General features: G+C 36.9%; 1 protein-coding gene across 6 annotated transcripts in view; it reads left to right on the forward strand.

The window, feature by feature from the left end:
* Positions 1–16,210: 16,210 nt before the first annotated feature.
* ANO1 (anoctamin 1) overlaps positions 16,211–21,970 on the forward strand; it is a 311,489-nt gene continuing 305,729 nt past the window's right edge. For 3 of the 6 annotated variants that reach the window (XM_053720573.1, XM_053720571.1, XM_053720575.1), the window contains exon 1: positions 16,211–16,703. Coding sequence is in view for 5 of the 6 variants with exons in the window: in XM_053720571.1 (XP_053576546.1) it covers positions 16,695–16,703 (9 nt within the window). In the remaining variant the exon portion in view is untranslated. The other 3 variants (XM_053720569.1, XM_053720572.1, XM_053720576.1) reach the window with 3 other exon arrangements.

Raw genomic sequence — 21,970 nt, forward strand, 5'->3', positions numbered from 1 at the left:
AAGTACAAATACCGTGATAAATTGGAGCCAGGTGAAAAAGTTAAATGTGCATTATGGGTGGGGCTCTCTCTATGTTTTTTTGTTTGTTTTTTTTTGTTTTGTTTTTTCTCTCCTTCTCTCTCCCCCCCCCCCCCCCCATTTAGACTATATCTCTATCCAAGAACATAAAATGAAGCTTAAGAATGGTGGAGGTATGTAGATTTGGATCATGGAATGTATCAGGGTTCACCTCCCCGGTTAAAAGGAAGGCAATATTACAACATCTAAATAAGCTCAAAATAGACATTGGATTTTTACAAGAGACCCACTTAAATGAGTTAGAAAGCCAAAAACTTAAATGGGGATGGGTGGGTGAAGTAATCTACTCGGCAGGGGTACTGCGTAAGAGAGGGGTAGCTAAAGTTTTTAGGAAATCTTTAAAATATAAAATTCTGAAACAGGAAATTGATCAACAAGGGAGATATACAGGGAGTGCAGAATTATTAGGCAAGTTGTATTTTTGAGGATTAATTTTATTATTGAACAACAACCATGTTCTCAATGAACCCAAAAAACTCATTAATATCAAAGCTGAATAGTTTTGGAAGTAGTTTTTAGTTTGTTTTTAGTTATAGCTATTTTAGGGGGATATCTGTCTGTGCATGTGACTATTACTGTGCATAATTATTAGGCAACTTAACAAAAAACAAATATATACCCATTTCAATTATTTATTTTTACCAGTGAAACCAATATAACATCTCAACATTCTCAAATATACATTTCTGACATTCAAAAACAAAACAAAAACAAATCAGTGACCAATATAGCCACCTTTCTTTGCAAGGACACTCAAAAGCCTGCCATCCATGGATTCTGTCAGTGTTTTGATCTGTTCACCATCAACATTGCGTGCAGCAGCAACCACAGCCTCCCAGACACTGTTCAGAGAGGTGTACTGTTTTCCCTCCTTGTAAATCTCACATTTGATGATGGACCACAGGTTCTCAATGGGGTTCAGATCAGGTGAACAAGGAGGCCATGTCATTAGATTTTCTTCTTTTATACCCTTTCTTGCCAGCCATGCTGTGGAGTACTTGGACGCTTGTGATGGAGCATTGTCCTGCATGAAAATCATGTTTTTCTTGAAGGATGCAGACTTCTTCCTGTACCACTGCTTGAAGAAGGTGTCTTCCAGAAACTGGCAGTAGGACTGGGAGTTGAGCTTGACTCCATCCTCAACCCGAAAAGGCCCCACAAGCTCATCTTTGATGATACCAGCCCAAACCAGTACTCCACCTCCACCTTGCTGGCGTCTGAGTCAGACTGGAGCTCTCTGCCCTTTACCAATCCAGCCACGGGCCCATCCATCTCGCCCATCAAGACTCACTCTCATTTCATCAGTCCATAAAACCTTAGAAAAATCAGTCTTGAGATATTTCTTGGCCCAGTCTTGACGTTTCAGCTTGTGTGTCTTGTTCAGTGGTGGTCGTCTTTCAGCCTTTCTTACCTTGGCCATGTCTCTGAGTATTGCACACCTTGTGCTTTTGGGCACTCCAGTGATGTTGCAGCTCTGAAATATGGCCAAACTGGTGGCAAGTGGCATCTTGGCAGCTGCACGCTTGAGTTTTCTCAGTTCATGGGCAGTTATTTTTCGCCTTGGTTTTTCCACATGCTTCTTGCGACCCTGTTGACTCTTTTGAATGAAACGCTTGATTGTTCGATGATCACGCTTCAGAAGCTTTGCAATTTTAAGAGTGCTGAATCCCTCTGCAAGATATCTCACTATTTTTGACTTTTCTGAGCCTGTCAAGTCCTTCTTTTGACCCATTTTGCCAAAGGAAAGGAAGTTGCCTAATAATTATGCACACCTGATATAGGGTGTTGATGTCATTAGACCACACCCCTTCTCATTACAGAGATGCACATCACCTAATATGCTTAATTGGTAGTAGGCTTTCGAGCCTATACAGCTTGGAGTAAGAAAACATGCATAAAGAGGATGATGTGGTCAAAATACAAATTTGCCTAATAATTCTGCACTCCCTGTATAATACTGGAGCTGGAAATAGGTTCAAGAAAAATAGTATCATGTAATATCTATGGCCCAAACATAAAGAAAAACGTATTCTGGGAGTTCTTACAAGCTAAATTATTGGAGTATAATCAAAATATAATTCTGGGGGTGATCTTAATTTGGTAGCTTCCAGAGCTCTAGATAGGAACTCGAAGGGGAAAGAGGCCCTAATGGGATGTAAAGATATCAAAAAAAATTTACAAATTTTGTTTCAATTTAGGCTTATTGGATATCTGGAGGAGTATATATCCAGACAGCAAAGAATTCACTTGCTTATCTAAAGCATACAAATCTCTATCACAAATCGATATGTTTCTAATCAGTGATAAACTGTTCTCTTTAACAAAAAAGGCAGAAATCATGCCAATTAACATCTCAGACCATGCCCCAATTACTCTTTTTATGTTAATTATGAAACCAAAATCGGGGAACTATAGACTGTATTTTCCAACATATCTATATAACAATTTAAAATTCCGTAGATTTCTGATAGAGAAATGGAGCATTTATTATAATAGGAATATAGGCTCTGTATCAAATATAGAAACTATCTGGCAAGCCTTTAAAGCAGTAATAAGGGGCGAGATACTTGTGTATGTAACCAAAGTAAAAAGGAAAAATGATTCGTATTGGATTCAACTTACTAAACAGATTATTAATAAATACCAAAAGTATCTTACAGAAAACAGCGAAGGTAACTGGTGAAACTATCTAGAAGCTAAAAAACAAAGAGACAATTGGTATATTCTCAAAGAAACACAGCGACCTAGATTTGGAGTTTGGCGGTAGCCGTGAAAACCAGCGTTAGAGGCTCCTAACGCTGGTTTTAGGCTACCGCCGGTATTTAGAGTCACTCAAAATAGGGTCTAACGCTCACTTTTTAGCCGCGACTTTTCCATACCGCAGATCCCCTTACGTCAATTGCGTATCCTATCTTTTCAATGGGATCTTCCTAACTCCGGTATTTAGAGTCGTTTCTGAAGTGAGCGTTAGACATCTAACGACAAAACTCCAGCCGCAGGAAAAAAGTCAGTAGTTAAGAGCTTTCTGGGCTAACGCCGGTTCATAAAGCTCTTAACTACTGTACTCTAAAGTACACTAACACCCATAAACTACCTATGTACCCCTAAACTGAGGTCCCCCCACATCGCCGCCACTCGATTAAATTTTTTTAACCCCTAATCTGCCGACCGCCACCTACGTTATTCTTATGTACCCCTACTCTGCTGCCCCTAACACCGCCGACCCCTGTATTATATTTATTAACCCCTAATCTGCCCCCCACAACGTCGCCGCCAGCTACCTACACTTATTAACCCCTAATCTGCCGTCCGCATGCCGCCGCCAGCTACATTATCCCTATGTACCCCTAATCTGCTGCCCCTAACACCGCCGACCCCTATATTATATTTATTAACCCCTAATCTGCCCCCCACAACGTCGCCTCCACCTGCCTACACTTATTAACCCCTAATCTGCCGAGCGGACCTGAGCGCTACTATAATAAAGTTATTAACCCCTAATCCGCCTCACTAACCCTATAATAAATAGTATTAACCCCTAATCTGCCCTCCCTAACATCGCCGACACCTAACTTAAATTATTAACCCCTAATCTGCCGACCGGAGCTCACTGCTATTCTAATAAATGTATTAACCCCTAAAGCTAAGTCTAACCCTAACACTAACACCCCCCTAAATTAAATATAATTTAAATCTAACAAAATAAATTAACTCTTATTAAATAAATTATTCCTATTTAAAGCTAAATACTTACCTGTAAAATAAATCCTAATATAGCTACAATATAAATTATAATAATATTATAGCTATTTTAGGATTAATATTTATTTTGCAGGTAACTTTGTATTTATTTTAACCAGGTACAATAGCTATTAAATAGTTAAGAACTATTTAATAGCTAAACTAGTTAAAATAATTACAAATTTACCTGTAAAAGAAATCCTAACCTAAGTTACAAATAAACCTAATGCTAGACTATCAATAAATTAATTAAATAAACTACCTACAATTACCTACAATTAACCTAACACTACACTATCAATAAATTAATTAAATACAATTGCTACAAATAAATACAATTAAATAAACTAGCTAAAGTACAAAAAATAAAAAAGAACTAAGTTACAAAAAATAAAATAATATTTACAAACATAATAAAAATATTACAACAATTTTAAACTAATTACACCTACTCTAAGCCCCCTAATAAAATAACAAAGCCCCCCAAAATAAAAAAATGCCCTACCCTATTCTAAATTACTACAGTTCAAAGCTCTTTTACCTTACCAGCCCTGAACAGGGCCCTTTGCGGGGCATGCCCCAAGAAATACAGCTCTTTTGCCTGTAAAAAAAAACATACAATACCCAAGCCCCCCAACATTACAACCCACCACCCACATACCCCTAATCTAACCCAAACCCCCCTTAAATAAACCTAACACTAAGCCCCTGAAGATCATCCTACCTTGTCTTCACCATACCAGGTTCACCGATCGGTCCAGAAGAGCTCCTCCGATGTCCTGATCCAAGCCCAAGCGGGGGGCTGAAGAGGTCCATGATCCGGCTTGAGCTCGCATTCTATTGGCTGATCGGAACAGCCAATAGAATGCAAGCTCAATCTGATTGGCTGATTGGATGAGCCAATCGGATTGAACTTGATTCTGATTGGCTGATTCCATCAGCCAATCAGAATATTCCTACCTTAATTCCGATTGGCTGATAGAATCCTATCAGCCAATCGGAATTCGAGGGACGCCATCTTGGATGACGTCATTTAAAGGAACCGTCATTCGTCGTTCAGTCGTCGGCCAGGATGGATGTTCCGCGGTGGAGGTCTTCAGGATGCTGCCGCTTCGCTCCGGATGGATGCCGCTTGGATGAAGACTTCAATCGGATGGAAGAACTCTTCTGCCCCGCTTGGATGAAGACTTCAGCCGGATCATGGACCTCTTCAGCCCCCCGCTTGGGCTTGGATCAGGACATCGGAGGAGCTCTTCTGGACCGATCGGTGAACCTGGTATGGTGAAGACAAGGTAGGATGATCTTCAGGGGCTTAGTGTTAGGTTTATTTAAGGGGGGTTTGGGTTAGATTAGGGGTATGTGGGTGGTGGGTTGTAATGTTGGGGGGCTTGGGTACAAAGGGCCCTGTTCAGGGCTGGTAAAGTAAAAGAGCTTTGAACTGTAGTAATTTAGAATAGGGTAGGGCATTTTTTTATTTTGGGGGGCTTTGTTATTTTATTAGGGGGCTTAGAGTAGGTGTACCTGGTTAAAATAAATACAAAGTTACCTGTAAAATAAATATAAATCCTAAAATAGCTATAATATAATTATAATTTATATTGTAGCTATATTAGGATTTATTTTACAGGTAAGTATTTAGCTTTAAATAGGAATAATTTATTTAATAAGAGTTAATTAATTTCGTTAGATTTAAATTATATTTAACTTAGGGGGGTTAGACTTAGCTTTAGGGGTTAATACATTTATTAGAATAGCGGCGAGATTCGGTCGGCAGATTAGGGGTTAATAATTGAAGTTAGGTGTCGGCGATGTTAGGGAGGGCAGATTAGGGGTTAATACTATTTATGATAGGGTTAGTGAGGCGGATTAGGGGTTAATAACTTTATTATAATAACGGTGCGGTCCGGTCGGCAGATTAGGAGTTAATAAGTGTAGGCAGGTGGAGGCGACGTTGTGGGGGGCAGATTAGGGGTTAATAAATATAATATAGGGGTCGGCGATGTTAGGGCAGCAGATTAGGGGTACATAGGGATAATGTAAGTAGCGGCGGTTTACGGAGCGGCAGATTAGGGGTTAATAATAATATGCAGGGGTCAGCGATAGCGGGGGCGGCAGAATAGGGGTTAATAAGTGTAAGGTTAGGGGTGTTTAGACTCGGGGTACATGTTAGAGTGTTAAGTGCAGACGTCGGAAGGGTTACCGCATAGCAAACAATGGGGCTGCGTTAGGAGCTGAACACGGCTTTTTTTGCAGGTGTTAGGTTTTTTTTCAGCTCAAACAGCCCCATTGTTTCCTATGGGAGAATCGTGCACGAGCACGTTTTTGAGGCTGGCCGCGTCCGTAAGCAACTCTGGTATCGAGAGTTGAAGCTGCGTTAAAAATGCTCTACGCTCCTTTTTTGGAGCCTAACGCAGCCTTTATGTGGACTCTCGATACCAGAGTTATTTTTATGGTGTGGCCAGTAAAACGCGGGCCTTAGTTTTTCGGGTCGTTACCGACAAAACTCCAAATCTAGCCGAGCATGAGCTAAAGAGAAACAGCAATTATATGCAGTTTGGAAATAAGATAGGAAAATTCCTGGCCAGATTGGTAAACGCACGGAAAGCGAATAGTATTATATCCTCAATTAAGACTAAACATAAAACTTGCACGCTTCCTCAAGATATTTTAGAAGAAATTTTGCATTACTTCAAGCGATTGTATCAGGACCAGCCTATTGATAGGCATAATAAAGATCGGTTCTGGGAAAGGGTGAAGTTACCCCAGATAGCTAATGAGGATCTTGATATATTATTAAATTGAAATTAAACAAAGCGCCAGGCCCGGATGATCTCCCAAGTGAACTCTATAAAATCCTTGTGGATGAGATTACCCTTACTCTTCATAAGGTTTTCAATTATTTTTTTCAGGAAAATAAATTACCCTCTAAGTACTTTACAGAATCTAGAATAATATTAATATATAAACAAGGTAAAAACAGAGAAGCATTGGAGTCATATAGGCCCATTTCTCTGCTAAACATTGATTACAAAATCCTAACACATATATTGGCAAATAGACTTCAAACAGTGATAAGGGAACTGATTCACCCAGATCAAACTGGTTTTATCAAAGGTAGGACACCTGTTAATAACTTTAGGAAACTAGAGATAGCAATTAATTATTGTGAATCAAGGAAGGAAAAAGGAATAGAATTAACAGAAGACGCTGCGGTTATCTCGATAGATACACAAAAAGCGTTTGATACGCTATTATGGGATCATATGTTTTCGACTATTACAAATTTTGGTATTAAGGGTAAATTCTCTCAGACTATTGCATTGTTATACTCTAATCCCGGGGCGATTCTAAATGTTAATTTCCTAATGTCAGAGCAATTTACTCTCTATCGTGGGACAAGACAAGGCTGTCCACTATCTCCGCTTCTTTTTAATCTGGCCCTAGAGCCTTTAGCAATATTTTTCCGGCAGGAACTATTAGGGATTAATATTGAAGGCTATAGAATTAATCAAGCTATCTACACGGATGATCTTTTTATCTTTGCTCAAAATCTTAATAACAATTTACCCATAATTATGGAGGCTTTAGAATCTTTCCATTCCTTCTCTGGTTTTGCAATTAACAAAGAAAAATCTGAACTTATGTGGCTCATCAAATTGAAAAACTCCCCATTAATTCCATTTAAGGAGGCCAAAGATCACATTACATATCTAGGGATAAAATTTGCATCTGACTCCAAAAGGTGGTACAGCCTAAATTTTACACCAGCTATTGCATCATTTAAGGAAGATTTAGAGAGGTGGAGGAACTTGCCTTTATCACTCTGAGGCCGAATTCATTTAATTAAAATGGTCTCTCTACCAAAATTTATTTATATATTCCAGGCTTTACCAATATTATTATTAAGGAATGACCGGGCACTAATTAACAAACTGATAACTCAATTTATCTGGGGATATAGAAAGCCTAGGATAGCGCTTAAACGGCTGTTTGCAAGGAAAGAGGCGGTAGGTATGGCTGTACCTGACTTTGAATTATATAATATAGCATCTAACTTAAAATTTATTTGGGACTGGTTTACTGAGAAGGGCCAATTCTCCTTTCTTGAAATTGAAGGAGCCTTAGTAGCTCCTTACGCTCTCAAAGCCCTGGCACATATGCCCCCGAAATTAATCCCCAAAGAAATAAAAGGGATGTTAATCATAGATCAACCAATACGGGCATGGCGCCAATTTTGTTCCAGAATAGGGATTAATTATAGAGGATCACCCTTTTTAACAATCAGAGGTAATCCTGAATTCGAGGAAGGATATGAACCGGCGAGATTTAATGCATGGTCAGATCTGGGGATAAATTATATTGTGCAACTTCTTAAGAGAGAAGATAACTCTATTAAAACTTTTGACGATTGTTAATTAGAATTCAATATGCCAAACCATCTTTTCTTCTCGTATTTGCAAATACGTTACTATGTAGAACAGTGCAAGAAAATAAAGGCAATAGAATGGGACAATGACATACTGAGACAGATTAGTATTTTTCAGCTGGGGAAATTTTCTATATCACATTCGTATCAAGCTTTATTAACATCTCAAGAACAAAGCAACTTGAGATATTTAGAACTAAAATGGGACTCGATTTGCAATAACCAGGTGGAACTAGATTTAATGAAGAATTCAGGGGACAAAGTAGCAAAAGCGATGAGAGGAGAATATTTTAGAGAACAACAGGTAAAGATCCTTTATCAAAGTTATTACACACCTGGTTGGCAGGCCCGTTGGGATAAAGTGAGTAGGAAGATCTTCTGTAGTAAATGTAAATACTATGCAGCAGATATGATCCACCTTTTTTGGTTATGCCCAATAATACAAAGATTTTGGGGGGAAATTTCATTTTGGGCTTCTAAAATTTTGAATCAATATTTTCAGATAAACAAATATGCTGTATTTTTCTTGCTGACCCAGGAGGAAGCAGGCTCTAATTATCTATTAATAAATACAGCAGTTTTGATTGATAGAAAACTTATATTAAAATATTGGCAGTCTAGTAAAGAACCTAAATTTTCTGAATTTAAAAACGGGATAGTATATCAACTGTTCCTAGCGCAAGCTTCAGTACAGGTACAGATAGACAATAATATTAAGCTTTTTATGAATAAGTGGGGGATATTTATTAAGACATTAGAACAGGAAACTCAAAAACTGGTCCTGCAACCTTTTAGGAATTCCCTTTATATTTTAGAAGCTAATGTAAGAGGAGAGTGGCAATTCATTTGAGAGATCATACGTGACATAAGAAGGGGGAGGGTTTTCCCTCACTGGGGGGGGGGGGGGGTTTGTTCTGTCTCGTTTGGTTTGGTTTGAGATTTTATTTAAGGAAAATATGCCAATATAGAATGTATCTTGTTTAAAAGGGGAAAAGATGTTCACCTTTACTTTGTTTCTCTTTCTCGGCTTGTTTACCGGTTTTAACAATGTATGACACCAAGATATGCATTTGTGGAGTGTTCGGAATGTATAGTATTTTATCTTGTGCATATCTAGAATCGTTTATGTATGCTGGTATTGTATGTTCCCCTTTTTTTTTTAATGGAACTCTTTGTTAAACTGTTTCTTTTTGGTAAATAAATAAATATATGGAAAGAAGGGAAAAGGGGATAAAGAAACGAAGAGGAAAAGTATAGGGAAAGATTTTCTCTATATACGTTTATTTATAAATCAGTGTTATTATTGAATACATTTATGTACTGAATATGATTCCCTTTTCATTGGTATGAATATTTGAATTGTTTCTTTTTATCTCAATAAAAAAAAAATTAACCAGAAACCGAAAATTGTGAAAAAGTTAACGATTTTTTTTATTTGATCGCATTTGGCGGTGAAATGGTGGCATGAAATATACCAAAATGGGCCTAGATCAATACTTTGGATTGTCTACTACACTACACTAAATCTAAAATTAACCCTACTAGCTCCCTACAAGCTCCCTAATTAACCCCTACACTGCTGGGCATAGCGGCCTTCTAATTACCAAAAAGCAATGACAAATCCATATATGTCTGCTACTTCTGAACAAAGGGGGTTCAAGAGAAGCATTTACAACCATTTGTGCCAGAATTGCACAAGCTTTTTGTAAATAATGTCAGTGAGAAATCTAAAGTTTGTGAAAAAGTTTGTGAAAAAATGAACAATTTTTTTTATTTGATCGTATTTGGCAGTGAAATAATGGCATGAAATATACCAAAATGGGCCTAGATCAATACTTTGGGTTGTCTACTAAATATATATATATATATATATATATATATATATATATATATATATATATATATATATATATATATGTGTGTGTGTGTGTGTGAAGGGTTATTCAGGGATTCCTGACAGATATCAGTGTTCCAAAGTAACTATAGCTATTTTTGAAAAAAAAAATGGTTTGTAAATAATAAAGTGCTACTTGTACTTATTGCCCTATAACTTGCAAAAAAAAAAGCAAAGAACATGTAAACATTGGATATTTCTACACTTAGGACAAAATTTAGAAACTATTTAGTATGTGTAACAGATTTTGGGGGTCAAAGTAATTTTTTCATCATATTTTATAAAAAAAAATGTATAGTAAATTATAAGGTATGATGAAATTATAGTATTTTAGAAAGTCCATTTAATGGCGAGAAAAACGATATATAATATGTGTGGGTATACTAAATGAGAAAGAGGAAAATTACAGCTAAACACAAACACAGCAGAAATGTAAAAATAGCCCTGGTCCTTATGGGAAGGAAATTGAAAAATGGCTGTGTCCTTAAGGGGTTAAAAGATGGTAATTGTACTGTATTCTGCAGCGTAATTGTGGAGAGCTTGATTCCCCTTATTTATCAAATCCTACAGACCGGCAAAAGTTGATTTTTGTGACGTAACATACGATCTGCCGGTCTCAGTCCAACATAGATCGATGCTTACGTCACTACAGTTGTTCCGAATGCAAATTTGGCACTATCTGACTACTTTTGCTAGTTATCAAATATCTACCAGGTACGCTTGCCACTATTCCGGCCCAGCTTACCTGGTATTCAATCCGCAGCCCTGGAGGCGGTGGATGCCATAGGAATCAATGGGAGTCTGAAAGCAGCGAGAGCTATGTTCGCTGCTGCCCAATATCCCATTGATTCCTAAGGGAGATTATAAGTAACGTTTACACCTTACAGCCTAACATAACCCTCGAGTCTAAACACCCCTAATCTGCCGCCCCCTACACCACCGCCACCTACATTATGTTATTAACCCCTATTCTGCCGTCCCGACACCGACTGCCACCTACAATATACTTTTTAACCCCTAATCTGCCACCCCCTATACCGAACCACCTATATAAAGTTATTAACCCGTATTATGCCGTCCCGCCACTACCGCCACCTACATTATACTTATTAACCCATATTCTGCCGTCCCAACAGCACTGATGATGCTGATTGGCTGTTTGTTTGTTTTTTAACATGCAGCAGCTGGCAGTAGCTGAAGGATAGCTATTCACAGACTACTTACTATAGTAAGCAGAAGAAATTGCGATGTAAACTATCTTCCTTTTTTTACAAAGAGATGTTCATGTGATAATATATATTCAGATATTTACAGCACTTTTAATTGATTTGGCATATGGGTGTTTATCCCTTTTAAGGATCAGTAAATACAGTAGATTTGCATAATTAACAAGTGGATGATAAAAAGACAATGCAATAGCACTCAGGGGCCTATTTATTATGATGCAAGCAGACATGATACGATATTGCGGATCATGTCCGCCGCACATCGATAAATGCTGACAGCATACGCTCTCAGCATTTATCATTGCACCAGCAGTTCTGGTGAACTGCTGGTGCAATACCGCCCCCTGAAGATTTGCGGCCAATCATTGGCCGCTAACAGGGGGTGTCAATCAACCCGATCGTATTGAATCGGGTTGATTTTTGGCGATGTCTGTCTGTCACCTCAGAGCAGGCGGACAGGTTACGAAGCTTGATAAATAGGCCCCTTAGTCTGAACTTCAAATGAGTAGCAGATTTTTTTCTGACACATGTCAAGTTATGTCTATTGTAACTCCTTCTGTATCATCTGACAGCCATCAGCCAATCACAAATGCATGTACGAATATTCTGTGAATTCTTGCACATGCTCAGTAGGATCCGGTGACTCAAGAAGTGTAAATATAAAAAGACTGTGCACATTGTGTTAATGGAAATAAATTGGAAAGTTGTTTAAAATTGCTGCTTTATCTGAATCATGAAAGTCTAATTTTGACTTGAGTGTCCATTTAAGCTTCTGCTTGGCACTGTGGCAACATGAATTTAGAATGTTCCAGTACAGCTTCTGGAAGCGTATTTCTTATAGTTTGGTTGCCATACTGGAAAGATAACAGCACAAAGCGCATCCCAGATTCAAGGTAAAAACGTTTTCAGCTTTATTTGTGCACACAATCTATTGCACTTACAAGAGATCCATTTAAAAATGCCATATAAACATAATTTATACGAGAGTCTCTCCTCTCCCCACGGATCAGCAAGTAGCAACCTCTGCTGTTCTTTGTGGCTCAGCCTCTATGTATTTATGGAATCAGTCCAATAAATTTAAAAGTATTCAGTTTAAAAGTTCAGCTTTAAAATCAGCTTGAAGGATATCTCTTCTTACGTGTAGAGTCTTGTAATTAAATGTAGACCATCCTGTAGATCAGGATAAGACTTCATATGTTTCGCATTTCATGTTATGCAAAATGAAAAAACAAATAATAGATAAGGTAAAAAAGGAAGTATTTTGATGCCCCCAAGATTTAACACACAAAATAGCATTTCCAAATGTGCCTCATGGAAAAGGCTTACAGCTCACACCACATCTTAAAGAGACATAACACACAATGCAATTACAATATGTTTTTGTAGTCTTGCAATAAATTAACTACCTGGGCAAATATTCATTTTTTGCATTAACACCATGTTTTAAATATCCCTCTCCCTGTGACCACAATAGCCTTATCTGGAGGAGCCAATCAAGACTTGTTAATGGAGCAGACAAGGCTGTTTTCTTATGGGACACTGAAGATTCAGATAGAGCATGCCTTTTTTTTTTTTAAAGGGCCGGTCTACTTGAAAATTTGTTTTGTTTATAAAGATACATAATCCCTATATTACACATTCCCCAGTTTTACATAACAAACACAGTTATAATAATACACATTTTATCTCTGTGATTTCCTTGTATCTAAGCCTCTGCAGACTGCCCCCTTATTTCAGTTCTTTTGACAGACTTGCATTTTAGCCAATCACTGCTGACTAGCGCTGTCTAACTGTGAAAAACTGTCAAAATGCGCTGAGAAAACATGTGGCCTTTAACAGCTCAGAAATTAGCATATGAGCCTACTTAGGTTTAGCTTTTAACAATGAATACCAAGAGAACAAAGCAAATTTGATGATAAACGTAAATTGGAAAGTTGTTCAAAATTTCATGCCCTACCTGAATCACGAAAGGTTTAATTTTGACTTGACTGTCCCTTTAAGAGACTTTCCGATTTACCATTATCAAATTGTACAGTCTTTTTTATAAGGACATTTTATGATGCACCAGCTACTACTGAGCATGTGCAAGAGTTCAAAGTGTATATGTATATGAGTCTGTTATTGGCTGATGGTTGTCACATGATACAGGGGGCTGGAAAACAGAATTAAATTTTGAAATTTGTCAGAAAAAAACTCTACTGCTCATTTAAAATTCAGGGTAAGTGTTTTGCATTGTTATTGTGTACTTGTTTAATGCAAAATTCAACTATAATTAAAGGTCCTCTCTTATTAGCAAAATATACATTGTTTTGCAGTTCCTTATCAGATAACCATTGTTGAGGCAAACAAGTAGGGCCAGATATCTTGCAATATTAGGCTTGGAAAATGTTTACTTTTTAAAAAAAAAAAAATTACAGGAAAAGGTGGCAATATAACTAATGAAAGGTTATTGCAAAATGTTCTTTACTACACTTAAATAAACATTTTATTTTACAAACTTAAATGTGTTTCATGTCTTTGTTTCATGTCTTTTTAACTGGGAAGATGCTAATATTTCTGAGGTGAGTATGATATGGGAAGCTGGGCACAGGCTTCTTATTACAACCTTTCAAAAAAATCTGAGTAAAAATAAACTTCAAAGAGACATTTTTATGTCCTTCCTTTGTTGTTTTTGTGAATGCATAATCTTGTAATAACATGTGATTTCACAATTTAAACAGCGATTCCCAGATCAGAGTAAAGAATGTTACTAAAAACAACATTTTATATATAGCCTGAACCTACAAAACGTACATCTTTGAGAATTTTTATGGTCATTCTTTAACTCAGTGAGGAGACAAATTTAAAAAATTTTTTTTTGAAGTTTTAGACCAGTGTAATTGGTAGAATAACACAGGCATTAGTTCTTTATATTTATTTGTTATACATTTAGCTTCTTTATATTTGTTACAACTTATAATAGAGAGTTTGTGTCTACTATTCATCCTGTAGTGTTCCCCAGCTAACCATATCCTCAGTGCATGTGTTAAAAGGAATGAAACTGTCAGGATTTAGATAAAGCTTAAAACAAAAACTATCTAGGTATGCACTCGTTGAAATGAGCTACATTTTAAGGGGACATGAACCCTAAGTTTTTTCTTTCATGATTAGATAGACAATTTGAAAAAAAAAAAAGTTATAATTTACTTCTATTATCAAATGTTCTTTGTTCCCTTGGTATCTTTTGTTGAAAAAAACTCAAGAGTGTGCACGTGTCTAGAGCACTATATGGCAGCATTTTTGCAAGAATGGTATCAATTTTCAAGACCACTAGATGGCAGCACTATTTCCTGGCACGCAGTGCTCTAGATACCTACCTACGTATCTCTTCAACAAAGAATACCATGGGGAAAAAGCAAATTTGATAATAGCAGGAGGTGTCAACCAACCCGATCGTACATAATCAGGCGGATTGATTTTCACAGCCTCAGAGACAGCGGACCACTTATGGAACAGCAGTCTTAAGACCACTGCTTCATAACTGCTGTTTTCGGCAAGCCTGAAGGCTCGCGCGGAAACAAGGGCATCAGGGGCCATTCAGCCCTTGATAAATTGGCCCCTATATCTAGATGTAATAAAGATTGATAACATTATTTTGGTTGAACACAAAAAGTAGTCTTTAAATAAATAAGGGATACATTTATTTTAATATCGAAACAAAAAGCAATACTCATTTGAGTTATGGTGGAGGTAAAAGCATGAGATTAAATCCTCCATTTCATAAAAGTGAGAATCATAGAATTATTGTATAGAAAATGAGCAAATCTCTGCAAGTATCCCACTCGCTTTACCCAAGAAGTACTTTGGGCTCGATGATATATTATTCGCCAGCTCAAGCCTTCTTTTTCTCGCTGACACTCGCAGGGCTGCCCCGGTGCAATGATCGTAAAAAAGGGGCAGTCCCTGCGAGTTGCGAGATGGCTCCTATTAAAAGTGATGGAGCTCGCTGGATAGGGAAACTTCGCTCCTTAGTGCGAAGTTAGCAGGGAACAGGGGGAGCACTTTAAAATGAAAATCCTGCAGCCAATATAACTCACATTACACTGCTTTCTGCTTATAGCATCTTACATTCGCCTATATGTTCGTATGCATTTGTTTTTCTATTGGGGTTATAAGTGTTCGTATTGTTTTGACAAAAGCTCGCCACCTTTTAGTTGGCGAGAAAAAACTGTGATATCTGCAGTGCGAAAATCTTTATAGAATTACGCTGGGATTAGTGAGACATTGTCATATACGCCCATGAAACGCCCATGTTCAGCCCATTTTACGAAAAAACAACAATTACGCTTTGCATTTTGTATTTATAAATTCAAATTTCTGTGTGATTTTTGCACATTCAGTGTACTACAATTACGATTTACGCTGTGAATATTTAATTTGATTTATTCCTGTGTAAATTAGATACTAATTTTACATTTTTGTTAACATACGATTTTTGGTGAAGAATTTTGTTACGATTTTTGATGCACCTTAACAATACAATTTTCCCCTGCTTATTTTTGTGTGAATGATTCAAATATTTGTTTTGTATAATGTTTAAAATACGAATTTTGTTGTGCACATTTCATATGAAAATGCAGTATACGCCCCTTAGCGAGACACCCTGTTTTCAGGGTAAAAAATGGCTTTAGATCATTCCACAAGGGAAATAGAAGGACTGGCGAGCATTCTTTAATAATCTCGCCAGCCCAGAGAGCTTTCAATCATCGAGCCCTTTGTATATATTGTTACCAATGCACTAGGGAACTCTGGGTAAGATCTGAACAGAAAGATTGGGAAGCAAAAATAAAGGCAGCCCCGCAGAAGTAAAGGACAGGAACTTGCACCAGGGAAATCGGAGGAACTTATATGTGACACAGATCCTTTTTTAAGGGGTCCTGTCTAAATATTTACCAGTATAGTGGCACTGACACATGGAGACTCACTTCCCTCTCCCTGTCATAAAGATTCTGCTGAGCACTTTAAAAAGTGTAAAAAGAGAGAGAGGGTGTAAGAGAAAGAGAAGGAACAGCAAGTATGAAGAGTAGAAAGACAGAACTTTGAGTGAGGACAGAGGAAAGACAAAAGAATATATAGAAAAACAAGAAAAAGAAGAATGACAAATACAAGGAAAACTGAGCTAAGGGGCTGAGAGGAAAGACAGACAAGGTTGACCCTCAGCTGGTGCAGTAAAAGACAACTTGCTGGAAGCAGCTACCTTGTGACTTGGGTTTGTAGCTGCTGTATCCCAGACAAGCACAGCTTTCCCAGTTTCTGGATACAGTTTGCTCACCACTTGCACAAAACACTAATGTCCCAGGTACAGTCTTGTCTCCTATTTGCCTGTGAGCTATTGTGATCTGCAGAAGGGTGGGGTCTGTGGGATGTGGACACGTAAAGGGTGACATTTGTTTACTTTACATAAAAGCCCTCAAAAAAGAATCTCACTAGAAGTGATTCATTCTGTGTGTTGTTGGGGATGGATTATACAGAGGCTACCAGGAAACTGAGGTCTGATGCAGGTTAGTATAAGCTGTCTATGCCATGTGGTTGGGTGGTTGATTCAAACAGAGTCACTGGGAGATAAAAATGCTGAACTGCTGCAATAAGTGCATTGCATGAGATGCAGGGAAGGTAACCTGTGCAGTGGGCAGATAGAGGGGGTGGGGACACTGTGTACTTTGTATGGACTCTACTTCTCTGTAGGGGATTAAAGGACAAGATTAACATGGCTTCTGGCTGTTATTTTTGGGGACTGAGTCAATAAATGGTGACAAATATATCATGTTTTGATGAATCAGTCTTATAGCATAACATAGTCTACGGGGAATGCTCAGCATATTGCCGATAAAGGGGCTTATTCATAGTTTAAATAAAAATAATGTATTCATTTAAAGGGATATGAAACCCAATTTTTTTCTTTCATGATTGAGACAGAGCGTGTGATTTTAAAAAACTTTGTAATTTACTTCTTGTAAAATAATTTATTTAATCATTTAATTATTTAATTATTTAATTATTTAATTATTTAATGAGTTAAGAATAATTTACTTCTAGTAAAAAGTAGAATGACTTTTTTAAAATGGTTTGTTCTGTCTGAATCCCTTTGATAATGGGTTAATTTTGTTCCAAATTCTATTTGTTTCACATTTTATGTTTCTTGCAAGCTTTACAATGGAGTTGAAAGGATATAGATATGATGGGGTCAATTTATCAAGCTCCGTACGGAAGGCTCGCCGGAAACAGAAGTTATGAAGCAGCGGTCTAAAGACCGCTGCTCCATAACCTATCTGCCTGCTCTGAGGCGGCGGACAGAAATCAACCCGAACGAATACGATCGGGTTGATTGACACCCCCTGCCTGCGGCCGATTGACCGCAAAACTGCAGGGGGCGGTATTGCACCAGCAGTTCAGAAGAACTGCTGGTGCACTAATAAATGTCGAGAGCGTATGCTGTCAGCATTTATCGATGTGCCGCGGACATGATATGCTACATCGTATCATGTCCGCTTGCACATTAATAAATTGACCCCGATATTTTAATGCATTGATTTGCAAGTTTTATCCTTGTGAAACAAAAAGGGGACATTTACCATAGTTTAGATTAGTTTCCTAATTCTGCATTTACAGTTTTATTTATTTCTTTCTTTCTTCACAGCTCTGCAGCTCAGAGGCTGCCTAAACTAGGTACAAACTCAATATAAAGTTAGTCTGATCTGTCAGTGCAGCCTCTATTTTGTTGTAGTGTAGCACCACATATGATTAAATATATACATGTTATTGGTTAATATTAGTATATCACACTATAACTGGTCTGCTTTTAAACTTTGCTTCAATTTTGTCTCCCAATCACTCCACTTTTGAAATAAGTTCCCCTTAAAAAGAATGTTCAAATCAACTTAAAAAATATATTTTTGTTTTTCAATTTGTCTGTAAGCACTGCAGCAGCATTACTAATGTAGATGAAATGTATGTATCACTATCGTGCTTACAATTTCACAATCTGTTTGTCTTGTAGAGATATACCTGGCTAAAACTCAATTTAATGTGATTACACCGTCACAAAAGCATGTGACAATATTGTAGTTTGGGATGGGGCTCAGATTTTAACATTGTCCTAATATTGTAATTTGTAGCTAATGCATTGGAATATAGCTTTTGATAGATGTGATCTTTCTTAAAAAGACATGAAACCCCAAATATTTCTTTCATGATTCAGATAGAGCAAACATTTGTTTTTACTTCTATTATCCATTGTACTTCATTCTTTTGTTATCCTTTCCTAAAGGAGCAGCAACACACTACTGGGAATTAGCTCAACACATCGGTAAGTCAATCAGAAGAGTCATATATGTGCAGCCACCAATCACCAGCTAGCTCCTGAGCCTACCTGAGTATGCTTTTCCACAGAGGATACCAGAAGAACTAAGCAAATTAGATAAAAGAAGTGAATTGTAAAGTCATTTAAAATTGCCTGCTCTGTCTGAATCATGAAAGAAAAATGTTGGGGTTTATGTCCCTTTAACCAGATTAACAATATTTTTGTATATAACACTGAACCCCTATTGTTTGTCTCCCTAGCACTTCTATTAGAGCTATCTATTGTATTTACTGCCCTTTCTGTTGAAAAGCACCGGCACATATTAGTTTTGAACTTAAAGGGACACTGAACCCAAATTTTTTCTTTTGTGATTCAAATAGAGCAAGCAATTTTAAGCAACTTTCTAATTTACTCCTATTATCAATTTTTCTTTGTTCTCTTGCTTTCTTTATTTGAAAAAGAAGACATCTAAGCTAAGGATCCAGCCAATTTGTGGTTCAGAACCATGGACAGCACTTGTTTTTATAGGTGCTGTCCAATCAACAAGGACAACCCAGGTTGTTCACCAAAAATGGTCCGGAATCTAAACTTAAATTCTTGCTTTTCAAATATAGATACCAAGAGAATAAAGAACATTTGACAATAGGAGTAAATTAGAAAGATGCTTAAAATTGCATGCTCTATCTGAATCATGAAAGAAAATTGTGTACAGTGTCCCTTTAATACCCTCAAGTCTCAAATAATTTCCTCTTGTTTTAAAGAAACATTTCTTCATAAATAATATTAAATCCTTTCATATATTTTAAAGGAACATTAAACCCAAAATGTTCATCTCATAATTCAGATAGAGCATACACTTATCTTATTTGCTTCATTCTCTTGGTATCCTTTGTTGAAAAGAATATCTAGATAGGCTCAGGAACCTGGAGTTAGTTGCTGATTAGTGGCTGAACTTGTATGCCCATTTTAACTGGCTTACAAATGTGTTCAGCTAACTTCCAGGAGTGCATTGCTGCTTCTTCAATAAAAGATATCAAGAGAATGAAGCAAAATTTATAAAAATTGTGGGTTTCATGTCCCTTTAGGTTTTTTGTTTTTTTCTATTACTTATTTTTCCCTTCAAATTATAGATATCAATGTAATCAAGTTTTGTTTTTCATATCATGCAATATTTGCTTTAATTGTAATATATTTTAATAAGAATTTGCTCAGTACTAATGAGATTTAACACATGACAGCTTAAAACCAAGACACAAGATTACAAAGCTTTAAACAAAATCAAAAGGATAGGAATTTTAATGTAAATTTCCTTAAAAGGGCATTCGACCAATTAATAACTGGTGAGAATTGTTAAATTTTTATGTAAGTATGTAATTGTATACATCAGAATTTATAAATGTGTTGCTAAAAATACATTAGCATAAAAATGAAACTATTAAAAACATCAAAAGTCAACCTTACAAAAAAATTGATAAACTTGAATGTATTTTTAAGTACAAATTAGATCTTAAAGGGGCATTAAATATAAAATGAATATATGTTGTAATATACTTTCATTATTTATTTTGTCTTCTTTGTCCTGTAATTTCAATTTGAAAATCGTTGTTTTTCTCAGGTACACTGCCTTTTTGTAAAGTAATGGATGTGGCCATGTTGGAATCTAGGTTTGCATCTTATCTATGTTTTCTGAGGACAGATATAAAACAAGCAATAAAAGAGAGTGTGCAAACAAAGCTGTGCGAGAACCCTGTTAGTTACTTTAACAGTCTTATATTTAGATATCATACATAGATTAATGCAATGATGTAAAGCGTATAAACAAGCACCTAACTATTGTTATTATGAACAGTTATTTGTAAAGGGCCAACAGATTCTGCAGCGCTTTAAACATAGGTATGATATGTAGTGGTAGATTTATAGGAGACAAAACAAGCCAAGAGATGCACTGCTGTAAATCAGCTTATATGCTAAGGGGGTTAAAGGGGGATGACAAAAGGAGGAGAGGAACTGAGATAAGAAAGGTTAGTGTATATTGTAAGGATCCATGAACAGTAGAGTCTTTAGGGAGCGCTTGAAACTTTGAGAACTAGGGGAGAGTCTTGTGGAACAAGGCTGAGAGTTCCATAAAATAGGGGCCAATCTGGAGAAGTCTTGCAGATGGGAATGTGAGGAGGTAACAAGAAAAAAGAGAGAAGGAAGTCATGAGCAGAGCAAAGGGTCGGGAGGGAAAGTATCTGGAGATGAGGTCTGAGATATAGGGGGGTACTGTGTTATTGAGGGTGTTGTATGTCAGAGATGCTGAAAATAAAAAGGCATTCTGATGAGTCATGTTAGTAAGCAGGTGGAGAGATTCCCTTTCTCTCTGTTTTTGGCTTCTCTTCTAGTATAGTGGAAATATCCAATTATTTTGGGGTTTCCAAACCAAGGGTTTCCAAGTTAATTTTACATAGGCTCAGGTAGGTTTATGAAAATCATACAGGTACAAATGATATATCTGATGGTTAATGTCAACGTTAATGTTTCCCAAGAACACATTTAGGGGGGGCTATGTTGATCAATTTGCAGATTGCACAAGTGAGTGCAGCCCCTGCTTGTTCAAAGCCAACTGCACAAGAGCAGGGCTTGTCAATCATCCAGGACAATATGAGTCAGGATTTTAATCCACCAACTCAAAGTTGTCAGAGAGGGTTTAAGAGGCAGCATTTTAACCCGCTGCTTCATAAATATTGTTTGCAGCCTTGCACATTCGTCATAACTAAACATCTCAATCCCCTGTGCTATATAATTTAGGGCCTATATTTGTTCAACAGTTCCCTTCATTATATAGGAACTTATACTTATAGGGACCAGTAATTATAAATAGTGTTTTATGTAAATGTAATGTTGTTGTGATGCTGTAAATGCCATTTCTACATAATAAACTACTTAATTTTAAAACTTGATTTCAGGAAGAAGTTTTTTTCTCTAATATTTCTGAAAATTAGTATTTAAGAGAAAAAATAAATATATATATATTTAAAGGGACATAATAGAAACCCCTACCTATAATGAAAATACAGTGGAACTATCTAAAGAAAAGCTATGTAAACAGGATACAGCAGCATTGAACCCCGAATTACTTGAATTTGTGTATAGAGAAATATAATATGGACATCTGCACTCCCTACATACTCGCCCCATTTAAATACAGATGTCGGGGAGAATACATTTAATACTCTTCAGCAGGTATAACATGATTTAGAAGACATAATTCAGACAGAGCATTC

This window comes from Bombina bombina, chromosome 7 (genome assembly GCF_027579735.1).
Source record: "Bombina bombina isolate aBomBom1 chromosome 7, aBomBom1.pri, whole genome shotgun sequence".
Classification (NCBI taxonomy): Eukaryota; Metazoa; Chordata; class Amphibia; order Anura; family Bombinatoridae; genus Bombina; species Bombina bombina.